This window comes from Varroa jacobsoni, unplaced genomic scaffold (genome assembly GCF_002532875.2).
Source record: "Varroa jacobsoni isolate VJ856 unplaced genomic scaffold, vjacob_1.0 scaffold_885, whole genome shotgun sequence".
Taxonomy (NCBI): Eukaryota; Metazoa; Arthropoda; class Arachnida; order Mesostigmata; family Varroidae; genus Varroa; species Varroa jacobsoni.
Genome location: NW_019213787.1, coordinates 233,519 through 249,802, shown reverse-complemented (window position 1 = coordinate 249,802; position 16,284 = coordinate 233,519). Strand labels below are relative to the sequence as shown.

The 16,284-nt window shown below is 39.2% G+C and overlaps 2 protein-coding genes across 7 annotated transcripts in view; one reads left to right on the top strand and one right to left on the bottom strand.

The window, feature by feature from the left end:
* The window catches only part of LOC111264692 (RNA-binding protein MEX3B), a 34,461-nt gene extending 30,634 nt beyond the window's left edge, over positions 1-3,827 (top strand). For all 3 annotated transcript variants that reach the window (XM_086970153.1, XM_022840779.2, XM_022840780.2), the window contains one exon: positions 25-3,827. In XM_086970153.1, the coding sequence (XP_086826279.1) occupies positions 25-1,247 (1,223 nt within the window). In that variant the 3' untranslated portion in view covers positions 1,248-3,827. The remainder of the gene's footprint in view (positions 1-24) is intronic.
* An 807-nt stretch (positions 3,828-4,634) lies between these two features.
* On the bottom strand, positions 4,635-16,140 carry LOC111264690 (uncharacterized). Of its 4 annotated transcripts, none has more exons than XR_015312761.1 (4): positions 16,004-16,140; positions 8,088-12,268; positions 6,314-6,400; positions 4,635-5,944 (listed from the first exon to the last, which is right to left on the bottom strand). XR_015312761.1 is itself a non-coding variant. In XM_086970154.1 (3 exons), the coding sequence occupies exons 1-3, from the start codon at positions 6,420-6,422 to the stop codon at positions 5,567-5,569; spliced, it is 303 nt and encodes a 100-aa protein (XP_086826280.1). In that variant the 5' UTR covers positions 6,423-6,535; the 3' UTR covers positions 4,635-5,566. The 4 variants fall into 4 exon arrangements, 2 of the variants coding, with proteins under 2 accessions (XP_086826280.1, XP_086826281.1); XR_015312760.1 differs by having other exon boundaries at positions 8,088-14,977; positions 16,004-16,093; XM_086970154.1 differs by lacking the exons at positions 8,088-12,268; positions 16,004-16,140 and having other exon boundaries at positions 4,635-5,605; positions 5,793-5,947; positions 6,314-6,535.
* Between the last annotated feature and the right edge of the window lie 144 nt (positions 16,141-16,284).

Here is a 16,284-nt window from a genome sequence, read left to right as displayed (position 1 = left end):
CGTATTTTCGGGCTGAATTTGCAGGTCAAACAACGATTGAGGTACGAGTGCCGTATCGTGTCGTTGGACTGGTTGTTGGACCAAAGGGCGCCACGATTAAGCGCATCCAACAACAGACTAATACGTATATTGTGACACCGTCGCGCGAGAAGGAACCTGTCTTTGAGGTGACCGGCTTGCCGGAGAATGTCGAGACAGCTCGCAAGGAGATTGAGGCCCATATCGCTATGCGTACCGGGGGAAGTTTGACGACGACCGACCATGGTTCAATCGGATCGTCAGGAGGCGCCACCGATGATGAACTGAACGCCGGAGGCCCTTTTGGAGGTACACTTGGATCACTACGGGGTCACCATGGAAATATGGGAAGCACCGGACAGGGTCTCGGACACTCGCTTGATGCCCTGGTGTCGGTGCAGGATCCTGTCTTCGCCCCATTCGGGTCAGCATTAATGCCCCAACGTTCTGACAGCAACGTTTGTGGGGGAGGCAGTGGCGGTGGAAATTCAGTAGGCAACAATAGTGCTACGGTGTGTGGATTTCCGTTCCCCTCAAAGCTCTACCCAATGTCAATGTCCATGTCATTGTTCGACTCGGTAGCACACGAAGAGGAATCGCCATTCGACTCGCTAGGTTCGCCCGTGTGGCCATCGGAGCTGGCGGGAGGCAACGGAGGCACGGGCGGCCCCCAGCAACACCATCATCAACAGCAACAACACGCCCAACAGCAACAAGCGCATAATCATGGTCATCATCATCATCATCATCACCATCACCATCAACAGCAGCATCATCAACCACAACAGCAGCAGCAGCAGCATCACCGACTGGCGTCCTCGATCGGCGGCCACTCGACGAGTCATTCGTCTGGTGGCAGCCAGTCATCGAATGAAGGCTCATTGGATTTTTTCCGCTACGGGCCAGTCGGTAGTGGCAGCGGAGGGAGTACGGACCGAGTGTCACCTACTGATTCTCTTGGATCAGCAGGACGTGGAACCGGTAACAAGGGACCCTTGGCTGGTAGCGCTGTCGCTCAGGTTGGGGGCGTTGGCGGTTTGAGTGCGGGGGCCAACAATATGGGACGTGAGTGCGTGGTTTGCTTCGAGTCTGAGGTGGTGGCCGCTCTTGTACCTTGCGGACACAACCTCTTCTGTCTTGAGTGTGCCAACCGTGTCGTCGCGTCAGCCAAGCCTGATTGCCCCGTGTGCCACCAGCATTGCTCACAGGCCGTACGAATCTACAATTAGGATATGAGCAAATAAACAGCAGGAAAGTAAACACAAGCGGGCACAGACACCGGCGTGTGGTGCCCGCCTGTTGCCACTGCCACCCCTATTCCCCCAAGATAACAAAATAGCAGCAGAAACATACGGAAACTTCCCTGTCAGAGCATGCAGCACCTGCAACAATATTGGCATAGAAATTAGCACGAGCACGTGGACAGCTGCTTATCCTTTATTATAACAGCTAAGTCAGATCTCCGCGCTCCGCCGCGCTCGGTGGTCACTCTCTGCTGAAGGAACTTCTCTTCCCGCGGTGAACCAGCGATGCTGATGCCGATGATCATGATGATGATGATGATGGTGATGGTGATGATGATGATGATGATGAGTGTAACGAGGGGCTAGCAAAAAGCAACTGTTGACAAATGTATACCAGCTATACCTACAGCCGTCAAAAAGCAAAAAAATATTTGAAACGCCTTCGATGGAGATCCACCGATCTAATAACATCATGAGTAATAGTAGCATTTGATTATATTTGACTACTGAGCAAAACTGACGCGACGATATACGAATAACGGTGATACAGAGAGAAAGATAACTCCGATTTATGGATTTGACAACCTTATTATTATTATTCTTATTATTATATTACTGTACAACGGTAATAACACTATGACAATAACAACAATATGATTATATTATAAATATGACTGTCGCCGTTAAATGTCAGAAAAAGAAGTAAGATACTTAGCAGGCGACTGATCGACTCGTTAGCGTGATATATATATATATAACAATAAGGTGTCACAATATTGATTAAAACATACGCATCCATACAAGAATATAGATACACACAGTCACACATATACCCATCTATATATATATATATATATATATATATACATATATATATATATATATATATATATATATAAGTGAAAGAGGCAGGTGCTGGAGTAATAATAATTATAATAATTCACAATAATATTTTTTCAAAACATTCTCATTAAAAATATTGATGGGCACACAGAGAGTACACAGAAGCACGCACACACGCACATTAACCACACATGATATATTCATATATATATATATATATATACGATGATGCGCATTACGGTGAAAATTAAGAGGAAGATGCGTAATAAACCGTAACAACAGCGACATCAAAAACAGAAAGTGTGATGTATACGCCAGAGTGAATACAAACTAAACATCATCTGCAAAAACATACGGCTTATTGAATCGAAGGAAATGTGTAACAATCGTGTGCAAACATCTAACTCGCGGTGCGTGTGTATGTGTACATGAGTGCGTATGAAAGAGGACTATAGAGAAGAGCACTACAGGATTAAATTAGCAGTAAAAAGCACGAAGTTTAAAAACGAAGTAGGCACAGAAGACAACGTCTACGGTGTTTATGCTGATGATGATGATGATGAATAATTTACGTAATTGGGATGCGTGTTCAGTGTTTAAAGGTGACCCAACGGCCGATACGTATCGTGAAGATAGAGCAGCAAATGGCAATGATAACGTTGTGTACTGTTTCGGTCAAGGGGACTCATGTGGACATAACAGTAACAACAACAACAGCAGCAGCAGCAGCAGCAGCAGCAGCAGCAGCAGCAGTGTGCCCAGCGTTGTTTGCAAAAAGAATGACACCATCACAACAAAGAAAAAAACACGTAGAGAGCTGATGGGCTTTACAAACGACAGCAGACCAAAAGGGGAATTTCATTTACTTAGAGACACAGTCAAGACTACGCGTACGTCACAACTAGCTTGCCCCAGACGATCCCGATGAGTATGGCGTCTCGTGAGGCTATTTGAAGTAATCATGGTAACTTCAACAATAGGGAAAACAACCAAATACAAAGAGCATCAATTACATAATGACTACTGGTATCGTGTTCGCCGCTACCGTCACCGACACCGACAACTAAAAAATGACAACAACTGTAAGCAACAAAACAACCTGAACACCCATAACCTACTGATCATATATTGTCATTGTCAATTTTGTAGTATTCCTATTTTAGTTATTCTATTTTAATAATATATTCTATATAAGAGATATTATTAATGATATAAGGAGAGAATACAAAATAGCAACAGTAACAAGAGGCTGATATATCTATATATTAATTCTATGCGAAGAAAGAAAAAAGAGAGACAAAAATGCAAAAGGTGAAATATAGAAATGAATCTCTTCGACACAACAAACAAAGATACATATATATACGTATATATATATATATATATATATATATATATATACGTACATATATATATATATATATGAAAATACAACAATAGGAAATCAAAGATAACTATATATTAGAAAGAAATAATAGATTACTATGAATTATATTGTGAGTGCATGAAAAAGAAAGCCGGTCACAACTTGCCACCTCCTGTGTTACTGTGTGGCTAAACGTATGTTGTGCGATAACAGGAAAATCAATCCGGAAAAACACATTTTAACGTCGTGGATCACTACTTATGTAATTGGAAACGATCGGATATGACAGAAATAGTGACACACAAAACACGCATCGCATACATCGATAAATACAGGCTCTGGCATCAGAACAAAGACTTTGAGGGTCTTTACTGATTGGTTGAGAAGAACTGAAAGGAAAACCACTATTATAGATACTGATGTTTGTATATTAGTGATCGTCAAAAGAGGAGATGAACGACAGGGCGATACGAAGAAGAAATGGGACGACGAAGAAGGATCGATGAGAAAGTGATAGAAGCACAGAGAGGAAAGATAAGGGAAAGTTGACACTTTGTCGTGAAGAAAGATGAAGTGGCCAACATTTTAACACATTGACGGAACAAGTCTGACATGCTAGTTTTGATGATCAGTTTCTAATCTCAGCAGCTCTAGATATCTTCCACTACCATCTTTGCCTTTATACCGGATCTCTCCCTAAAGATAATGGCATGCCACAAGTGTTAGTTAAGCTGATAAAAAATAGACAAAGCAATTCTGCCGTCGCTCGTGTAACAAGCATGGCTGCTATTTACGAATCTCGTCGTGACGCGTGACATCAATTGGAAAATGTATGCTAATGCTACAGCTCAGGTCGTTCAAGCCACTTGAAGAGGTATAACGGATGTCAACGAGGACGACCATGGGCTGTGACGCCATCCGTGATGCTCTCCATTTTTATTGATTATCTAATACAGCCCTATCATATTGTTGAATATAATAGAGAATTCGCCGAAACGTAACTCGTCAAACTAAAATGAAGATGACTATTATTATTAGTACTATACACATATATATATATATATATATTGAGGTCATACTATATCTTACGTACTAATAATAACGCGACAGATATAGAGTCAGATAAATTGGCGCGTTCTCTAGCAATGACAACTGTCACAGAGGATTTTTATAACTGCACATTATTTAGTAATATTATTTTATTACTGTTTTTATTTCAAGGTATTATTACGTCCCTCCATTCGTGCTATAGCTAGATATGTAACGAGGCTCATTGTAGGACTTGTCCACAAGTTATGAGTGTCTTGCCTGTTACAATGTAGCTTTGCTCCAAAAAAACAACAACCCAATACTATCGAAGTGGTATTTCCAGTACTGCCCAATACGCCTCCATTATACGCCTAGGAAGACACACTTTTTCTTTTTCTACGCAATAGAAACCAATTACTCGGTTTACTTTAAATTGTATAATGTACTGTAACAATAATCGTATCTTAATCATAGTTATCTCATAACTGTTCATATTTCTCTCTCTTCCCCCCCCCCCTCCCCCCGCGCTCTTTCTCTTTCTCTCTCTCGATCTCTCTCTAAGCCGAGAGAAAAAAAGTATATATAAGCACCTTCATAGTCATATACTTCCGTTAATTAATGCATTCTCAAGTCTAGCTTTTGCCGCATTGTCGCTTGCCCCTCTAAATATTTTCTTTGGCTATCGTTTATGACAAACAGATATATAAAGCTTGACGTCTTCCCAACATTGTTATTATTATTAGTATGATACTACCTAGTTGTCCAAGTCTTGTCGTCCTGCCTTACCATACCCGCCGTGCAATCATAGCCCATTCCGTTTTCACCTAACAGCCTCATTGAGATGAACGATCCTCATATAAAAATTTGATGATACGTTCAAGGATGACAGTTCTACCTTTACACTTTGCCCCTACCATTTATGTTCCCGTATTAATCGATTGCTATATCTCATTTGGCGTTTCGCGGGAATCGAACGTAGAGGCTACAGTGTCTAGCTAGCTCTTGCAGAGATGGCCTGCATTATCCAGCAATACATGTGACCACTTCGGAACAGGCGGATAGCTTCTCAGAAAAACCGCTTCGAAAACGACACCGTCCTGGGTACCTGCAAACATGTATAGACCGCTTCTCACTCTCATTACTATAATTATTACCATTTCTGTTACTAACAATAACTATGATTAAATTTCATAACAGCTGAACACTCTTTTGCGTGTCATTAATGTCATGCATAGTTTATTGTAGACCTGTTTTGTTCGCCTACCGGGTCAATCCCGGTTGACGAAACTTACATTTGCCAGTAGATTTTTCATGGAAGCTGTCAAATGTACCGTTGGATTAGTTATTGTTGGGCCTCCGGTTATCTTTTGATCGCCATGGCGTTTTATAGATGCAATTGAACTGAATTTAATTCGATTAAGCTCAGTCGGAAGCTGACCGGGATCTGCTGATTTTGAGGTTGCCATGAAGAAGCGGAAAGATGACAGAAACGTGGACCTAAACATTGCTCAGTTCTGCTTACCACTCTTAGAGTCTAAAGATCAACATGGCGATGATGATGATCATGACGGCATGCTGTCTCACGTTAACTTTGATCTCTATGACTTGGTGGTTTGCAAGGTATGCAACGATGACTTAAGACAGATACGACTACTACATATTACTATAATTATTATGAGCATAAAGCTTCAATATGAAGAAAAACACCAATAATAACAAAAATATATATAATAAATATCCATATACGAGATAAACATGATGGTGATGGGACATCAAAATGGAAAAAACATGTCAGATGACCGGATCTACCTACTTCTGTTTGACTGTGCCTGCGAGTCCAGTACGCTCGACACGTGATCTATAAGACGGGCGGCTGCATTGGTGATATCGATGTAAGGAACTGAAAAGGAACCCTGAGCCATGTTAAGCCATGTATGCGATGCTATGCCATGGAACTCTGCGTCGCAACGCAATGTCTGTTGTGATGTGATGCACGGCGTGATGGCTAATCACTACCCACTAGCCCGGAGGCGCGGGGGAGGGGAGGGGGGAGGGGAGGGGAGGGGAGGGGAGGGGGGAAGAGATACATTGCCTGAGAAAGACATAATTATAGGCGGCGAAATAATTTTTAACAAAAAACACATAATTCATATTTAGAGTTATAAAGGCAGCAATCGCAACGGCTGATCTCCTTGCTGTCACCGCAGTAAAATAAGCCATCGTCCTTACAAGCCAAGAAAATAAAAACTGGGAGAAAACACGGGAAAGACAGACGAGGAAAAAAGAAAAGGCATTTCTTTAGAAGTGTCCTCCATATCTAAGAATTGTTACAGAGTGGACAATTATCTATGCACTCATTTTATTGTATAGTTATTCATAGACGAAAAGGAAAGCGCTCTAAGTTGCAACAGTTCTATGAAATGGTTGCGAATTTACATGAACATTAACTGTGCGGGAACGGCGATAAAAAAAGGTGTGATGATGACTATAATGCTACCGAGGAATGATAGTTTATTATAGAGACGGGCTATGTCTGCATGTTCACGAAAAAACTATATAACACAGATACAGTAATGAATAATGATTGGTGTTGAAGCGTACTACAAGTGTCGTACTACGACATCTTAAAAGGTGCGACGGATTGGGGCGCCAGCGATAGGCAGCAATAGAAAACACATAGCACTTAGAAACACCATGAGCAACCTGTGTCTGACCTAAAAATACATATATATATATATATATATATATACATACACAAAACACCGTAATAAGCTTCATTCAATACATGATGATGTCTAGAGTTGGAACGATGTTCATACTACTAATGACAGTAATAATGATGACGCCGATCATAGATATTCACTCTGATGTGAGTGGTGGACATGAGAGATGAATTCGCGTATTTATCTAGACTATCGGTGGCAAGTTTAGGCGCCTCTCTCTATTCTATCTCACTTCCACCCCGATTATCGTCCGTTTAACTACCCACTGACATCCACCCGACCAGCCATTACTATATATAGATATATAAACAATACAAATCTATAATGATACAGTAAGACAAGAGGTGGGGAGGTGAGGGGCAAACGGGTAAGGCGGCAAGGTGAAGGAGTTCGCGAACGAACGAACGAACGAACGAACGAAGAGCTGAAAACTGGCTGGTGGACAAAACGCAGCCGGCCTAAACAAGTACTTCGTGCAAATGGAAGAGTTCTTATTGTAACAACAACAATAATATTACCGATAACTATGAATAATTAATACTTTTCTATACTACTTTCTTACATTACTATGACAACAATTGCTGCTAATATCAATTTGCCATTATCACATTATTATTATACTGTATGTATGATAGCTCTATATAGAACGCTATGTTCATTTGCGACGATGATGTTTTGCGAAAAACAATAACTTTTACACAAACCACTGCTGTGGCTATAGCATGCAGTAAGGATTTGGGACGCCGTCACGTGAGGCCCCATTACGTACCGTATGATACGGTATGTAAGAGTTTGGCCATAGACCTAGTAACCATATCAACACCTTCTAGGTAAACATTATCATCTAATCAAAATTAAATTTACCGTTCTGAATCAGAATCTGTCTATATAATGGAAGGTAGCGTTGAACACGATGAGAGGCTGATGTTTCAACTACGACTAGTAGATCATCCTGTCAACTCATACAGAACACACGTTAGCCAAAAGTTATAATTTATCATCATCATTATTGGCCTGCCAGGGTGGTCGAACTTTGTTTCCACATTGGCACTCACGATATCGCTCCAGAGGTAGCCCACCGAGTCTAACTAACATGAAAAGGTCGCGCAAATTGTGACTAGGATGTTCCCCCTCTAGAAAGGAAAGGTGGACGTATCATTATTACCGTAACAACAACATCATAACAATAACAGCATCTATGGTGGTCTATGAACGAATATCTAGTGTTTTATTTGAATTTACACAAGGGGCCGCACTGACTGGCGTAGCTGAGCGAATCGATTGCTCGATCGTGCAAACTAGCTATTGAGGGCGCCAACTAGCAGACGATATAAAAAGCAAAGATATATAACGTAGAAAAGCAAAATATATATATATATATATATATATATATATATATAAGAACGTAAGTGAAGAATATACAATACAGGAAGCATGTAAACAAAATTATACGTTAGGAAGGAACTGAGACTGAGTAATGTGTTGTGCACACATTGAGCGCACTGCGTTTTACTTTCGGATATTGCTACGTAAGTCCAAATTACGTATACGCAAGCAGTGAAACAGTAGTTCGACAGTGTGTGTACATATATATATACATGGATATGTGAATGATGTGTAATCATATAATTATATTGTTGTACTTGATTGCTATAAATATGATTTATTAACTGACGTAATGGAAAAGAGTTTAAAAACAGACACGGGCGTGACGAAACAAGAACGAATGTGCGTTGCCTCATACCGTTGCTGATAGTGCTCCGCTGTCCTGCGCAGCCACTGTTAGCTATACATAGCCTAGAGGTACAGTGCAGTGGGTATACAGATGGACTAAATGCGTCCACCCTCACCTCCACCACTTTGCCCTGTGTCGTCGTCGTCGTCGTCGTCGTCGTTGCCGCCATCCCAAAAGTTATATCGTGTACATGGTGATGCACGTATGTGTGTCTAAGTATGCATGTTTCTGTTATCGGCGACCGTCGAGCTGGGGACCTGTATGGGCTCCCATGCGTCTAGGGGCAAAACACTTTGGTTCAGATGAAACCATCGAAGCTCACCCCCATTTTTATTCCATTGTGTGTCACTTAGCAATCTAGCAAGTACAGAAAAGTAAAAACAATATGGAATAGCATATAGTACTAATCGACGAAGTCATTGTTTTGTCGAAACAGGTTGACACAGTTTTCCCTGTTTATTTCGCATGTGGACCCGTTCCCGTTTCAAATAAGCCGCCAGCAATAACAATTTTACCATCTCGTCGGTCGCCTACCTTCCTGGATCTCAGTACGTTGACTCTGACTATATATATAGAGATTTATATAGACGAAGGAAAGGAAATCCATATTAATGGCGATAACGGTAATAATAATACAAAGGTGAGCGACTATAATATTATATAAAATAAACAATGACCGCAACAACAAGCCCTGTGTCAAAGAATGACGCAATAGGTGATCGAGCAAAACAGGAAGAAGCCTGCGAATGTAGCAGTTCAGTTCTTCTATTATGTGTTCTTATGCTGTGCTAGTGTCTATGCTTAACGTCCGGAAAGGACGACGAGAAGCTACAACCAATTACTGCGTATTTGATAGTAACAAACATATTTAAATGATATTCCTTCCCATGGTACTCTTATCTATTATAAAAATAATTTTGGTATTAGAATCATTCTGCAGTTATAAAATGTAAAATATAGGTCATGTATTTTACGTGACTATATCAGAAGGAATATATGTGACATGTGAAGCTGACCAGTGCCATAATTACAAAATTTTGCGCAAATCGAAAATTGGCAAGGGATTTTGTTCGTTAATGGCTTTGCTTTTCTGTAGAGGTGAATAAGTTATTGGATGAACATGGCAAAATATAAAACGAAAAACATCAGACACAACCGCGTTTTTTTGATGAAACCTGTGACTAAAGAGTAAATAAAACTTAATCACTCATAAACAACTAAATCACGTATAGGTGATGTCTTCAAGAACTAACAGGCGAATTTTCTGTGGCTACTCGCGACAAACACAAGATCCGACACCGCAAGCACGAGTTAGGCTCCTACCTTCGGCCTTTTAAAGCCGAAGTGCCGGACTGAATTTCCACCCTACGACGGATCGCATTGTTTGTGCCGGCCCATATGACTGACACTAGTGATTACAAGTACAGATACACATTATTATTATTGTTATTACTAACAGTAAATGCACTTGGGACGCAACCAGCACATGTCTTGCCACAGATCGTCCTGTCAAGCATATAAGAAGACGGACTTGGCTAACGAGGTCTATATCCGGGCATGATCAACTTTAACTCTTTTTTTGTCAATAGACACAAAGCTTATCTTACTCCTCTGGTCTTTCCAATGTTTATGAAGCGTGACACCCTTATTTCATTTAGCCTAAAATATAGCAGCCGTACTAACCAATAAAGCACACGTATCAGTGAATCATAAACCAAACCTGGGCTGTGATGTGTATGATGACAGGAATGATTGAGAATGACGATCATATGCAGTGATATTATTTGCGCCAATGAATACCATCAAAGCATCATCGTTCGTCTTAGCTATTTCTAGCATAGAAATTACTATACTTTAATTATTGCACCTGAGAGGTCTATTAATGAAGTTATTAAGCGTGCCACACGTCCTCAAACACACATTTGTGCACAACACCCGTTGGGCATTCAGCGCTGGCGCAGCTCTTTTCTATGTTTCATTCTGCAGAAACAGACGATTCACTGATCTTACCAGCCATTTTACTGTCAAAGGATCGACGATCTTGAATAAGATTTTTATTCACACATACGAGATGCATAAGTACGTTCATGTAACGTTATTTGGCTTGTCTGAACTTATCCCATCGAGTGAAAGTGGCCTCGATTGATCATCGTATTGCTTTTGCCTTACATCATTTCATTGAATTGAATTTATGTCTTAGTACACTTACGAATATTATTATTGCTTTCAGATCTAAACATCCACACAAAGCAGTAGGGAAAATGCCGTGAGGTTACCTGGAGCACCAGATTCTTTTTCTGCGTGGTTATTGCTTTATTACCTTATTACACAAGCTATCACAGAAGGCCTTTTTTTTGGCATTCAAAGAATAGGAATCATTTTTCATCATCATGGGGTAACTTAATGTGGTCGAGTTAGCCAATAAACGAGTCCTACTGAGGTGCTGTTACTTCTAAGACGGCGACTGCAACGGCAACAACGACAACCATTCGAGGGAAGGAGACAGACAGACAGACAGACAGACAAAACTGGTGGCCGGTGGCGCCAAAAAGCCGCCGATAATAATGAAAATAAGAGAGATGATAATAAAACATAAATGCCTGGTTTACCAAGAATTGATTCTGATAAAGCAAGCGCCGGTTATACCGAGGATGAAAAATAATACATGATGATTACGAAGGTTTAACGCAATACTGATTATAAAAATAAAAATTAATATTGCAACAAGTATGATATGGATGCGTAAATAATAATGAACATAACAATGGTATATATATATATATATATATATATATATATATATATATATATATATATAATCTTTCTATGGACCGCGTGACACATTATTATCGACGTGTCGTTGTTAGGTAACTAAGGTTATAATAGACCCAGGTAAATGTATCTTGAAAGATGAGACGCGGAAGAGAATATATGTGCGATGATAAAGTGAAAACGGATGTAGAGGAGCATGCAAATATATCATTATTATTAAAAGAGACGCATCGGAAGACCGAACGATGCATCACACAGAATTACTTCAAACACCCATCGATTGACACACACATATATATATAACACTGACATTGATACACACACACACACATAAAAAAAAATTCAGACAGACGGCACACATGCAGAAGTTTACACACTTCACAACAAATCAAAAAACAGGTACATACAACTACTATATTATATTATTATAGGCATACATTTTCTCACACCTTCAATAATACCACCGATGTGACAAGCAGCTGCGGCAGCAGCCGCAGCAGACGTGTTGAGGAAAAAGCTGAAGGGTCATCCGAAGGGACTGTAAAAGTACAAGATGAGGTACGACTTAAAGAAGGAGTTGGCTACACCTACAACTGTTTGTCATATTAATAACTGCTTTTAAATTTTTTTCTTTTAAGCCTTGGTACATATTCATAAACGTGAAGAAAACTATAACATTCATAATTATTATTATTACCATTATGACATTAATAAAAATACTGTCAACAACAACAACAACAACGATAAGCGAAAGAATGGCAGAGAAGAACTGTGAACAGATGCAGTCAGCGACGAATGGGAGATGAATAAATGGAATGGATGTGTTCAGAGGGGAAGATCATCATCACTAGTATATTTCAAGATCATCTTTTAGACGTTTCATCGCCGCTCTTGCAACAGGGTACACAAAATACCAGGCAGATCAGCAAGAAATACTTTATTTTTCTTATATCCATATAATGGAAGCGTTCGTTAATAATCTATTATAATTAGTTGACACCGATCAGACCACAAAAATGTTAATAAGTGAGAAAGGCTGTATTGGGAATAATACAATGCTAAAATTGTTTTTCGGTGATTGATAAAGAGAGACGTGGCTGATGGCCTCTATAATGATGATGATTATATGACATCGGTCATATAGGACGACGAATTGGGAGAACTGATTGTGCCTGCGATCTTTTAAGAGTGTATGGCATTCTAACGGCATAGAAAAGAAAGGCGAAAAAGAATGAGCCGGAAGTTCGAGATATAATTGTTAAAGCATAAAAACCAATACACCTCAATATGGAGACATCTGATAGAAACGATAAGACTAAAAAATAATAATAATAATAGTACGGTATTAACTACTCAAATGTTGATAAGCGAAAGACGACATTAAACGAGACAGTGAGATAAGGCAAATATTAAGTCGAATAGACTGATGGAAGTATAGAGAGAGAATGAGGTATAAAAATAGGGGCTTAATTAAAAAATAAAGTTAGGTCGCTGATAATTATATATATATATATATATATATATATATATGAATTGAGATCATTTTCAACCATCATCTAAAGATTATTTAAATCTTTATATAATAGAAAAAAGAACAGCAAACTTTATGAAGTTAAAATGCTATATATATATATATGTATATACATACATATATATAGAAGAGGCAGCGGAAAATATAAAAATGGTGAGAGGCAGCAACAAAGAAAGTAACATTTAGAGCACTACTTACTCACACGGCAACTGAACGAATTTTATAATAATAATAATAATATACCTATAATAATAAAAGGAAAAACCTATAGTGAAGGTGTCCTGTATTACGAACCTTGTCTACCCACGACGGCATCTCTACCATCACATTACCCGCGCGATTTATTAACGACTGAAGATAGTAATTATTATAATTATATTATTACAGTTACAACAGTTCACATAATAATTATTGTTGTCATTACCTTTAGCCACGGAGGTATATATAATACAGTTCTAATTATCAAGGTATGCAGGGCTGTACAATAATCAATCTACAGAAGATCAAAAATAAGAGAGTCGAAGCTCTTTGGAATGGCCGCTGTGTAGCCTCTGTGATGATGACTCTGCAACGAGCACCAACGACGATGATCGAAATATGTGATTTTAACAGAGTGACAGCACACTAACGACACTGACGAGAGAGAGAGAGAGAGAGACACCAAAGACACAAAACGGATGACAATGGAGGGCACAGATTTTCGTCTTGTACATTGGCCGGGGACGTGCGCTCATGTTTTACAAGCAATAACTGTACGCGTCAATAACTGTCGGCCGAAAAAACGTATCTGAGATGTTGAAAAGCGTGGCTTTTTAAATGATTATTGAGTCCACCATCACAAAAATTACAGCCTATATACAAAACAAAAATACACAGCACGCTGAACACGCAACTACTATCACACGACGGTATATACCATTACACAGACACAACTAAAACAGATAGAAAAAAAATTGAAGATAAATATTATTATTATTACTACTACAATTATAGCCAATATCAGAAAATAATTATAATACTGATATAAATAACGATGATCCACCACAGAAAGATTCCTATGTATTTAAAGGCTCTATTTTGATATTTAGTCCAAACATATTGACGATGGAGTAGTATACGGATAATAACGATAAAAAAAGATAAATAAAGCATTGCATCTTTTTGCTTTGAATTGGATGTGTGATTTTGATGATGGGTCTGATAATGCCTGAAGTCAATGCGATAAGATTGCAGTTATTTTCCTGGACTAATACATTTTATAGTAAGTTACATTTTTTAGGTTTAACCGCCGACGTTTTAAGCAACCATGCATACGGTCTTGTAATCTTCTAACCGCCTTTCTACGTCTGTTTATGAACATAGATATTCTCGCTAAAGGTCTCTTAGCTAAACTACCTGCATTTTAACGTAGGTTTATCGTAATATAATTTCTAAATTTTAAATAATGCGCTCGAGTGAATTGTCCAGCAATAGTTCACACGGCTGTATTTATATGCGCTAGCAACAAATGGTCAGCTGTTTAAATGTATTGCACCTCACTTTCCTTCTAGCAGCGTACTAAATCGATTTCTGATTAAATTATAGTTATGGCGTCCTCGTTCGCACGCAACAGGAGCACTCACCGATGACATCTGTTAGCTGTTGTACTCGTTTATAAAGGAACTGTTCACAAACCATACTCCTGTGTGGTTTATGTGCAGAGTAACTGTCGAATAGCTGACCAGGTTGGCATCACCAATACAGGCGGAAAGTGTAATGCACGTAAAAAAAAGTATATCTCTATTAAACATTCTATACGCATCCAGGATAAACTTCCTTTAATTTTTCTATGGGAAAAAAACTATCCGCTCTGTTCATACGCGAGTCAAGCGGAAGCGGTGGAACGGTAACTGCCATGGACACAATGCCGACACGTAATATGTATTTGGAAATAACTCAATTTTTTGTGAGAACTATGCGTGGGGCTGTTTTAAATACATAGCAGATTTAAATTCAACTACACTGATGAAAATGCCAGACACGTGGAGGGCTAGCTCCTTAAAGCGTCTATATATACATATATATATATATATATGATCACATAGCAACACCATACGAAATATGCAAACCGATGTCTAACGCGTGGTCCTGAATAATTGTCACCACACAGAGGATTAATACATACACGGACAGACAAACAACAACGAAGGTATATAGATAGAAGTAACAATAAATGCAGGAGACAAAAATGTTAAGAGAAACAACAGCAAGCAATAAAAATGGAGAAAAGGAAAGTGAACGGGTCAGAGCCGATGACAGCGGCAAATTATCGATTTATGGTAATGAAAGCATACCACGAACTGAGACAAAATAAAATAATTATCAAATTGCGTAGTGGTGGATATTGTAGTATCGTATTATAGTTGATATATAGCGCGCCAGTAGGACTATATGGTGAATCGCACTATTCAGTCGGCTCCCCATTGACTGTAATTAAACTGAAAACTATAGTCCATGCTGCCGTAATCCTCATGGGTATGAACAACAAACCTGCACAACGTTGTTCACAGAGCTAAAAAAATATCAATAATATACACTAAAAACTGATATGAAATATCATGGGATACTAAGATAGTAACAATAAAAAAAACGGCTCGTTGCTATGGAAATCCCTGTAACGTTGCGTGACAGCTAAAGGGCTTGTTTCTCACGCTGTTTGTACATATATACATCACAAATCAGAGATCACGGTGGTAAATTTACCTGTTACATTTTCGCTGTTACAAAATTTATCCGAGTAGAAGGTAGACGATTCCGTAACACGAAGTTGTACAAGGAAGTGTCCGTATGCTCGAATAAAAAGAAAAGCTTAGGCATTAGTTACTCCGTACTAGCATTCGAGACCGTAAAGATAATAAGTACTGAATCGGTTAAAGCATGAGGTGACATCAGGTTTAAAACAAGTGACTATAGCTGCGAGACCTGTAGGCGTGATGAAAACAACAATGGTCGCATCTGTTAAGCTTACCCGAAGCTGCGTCGCT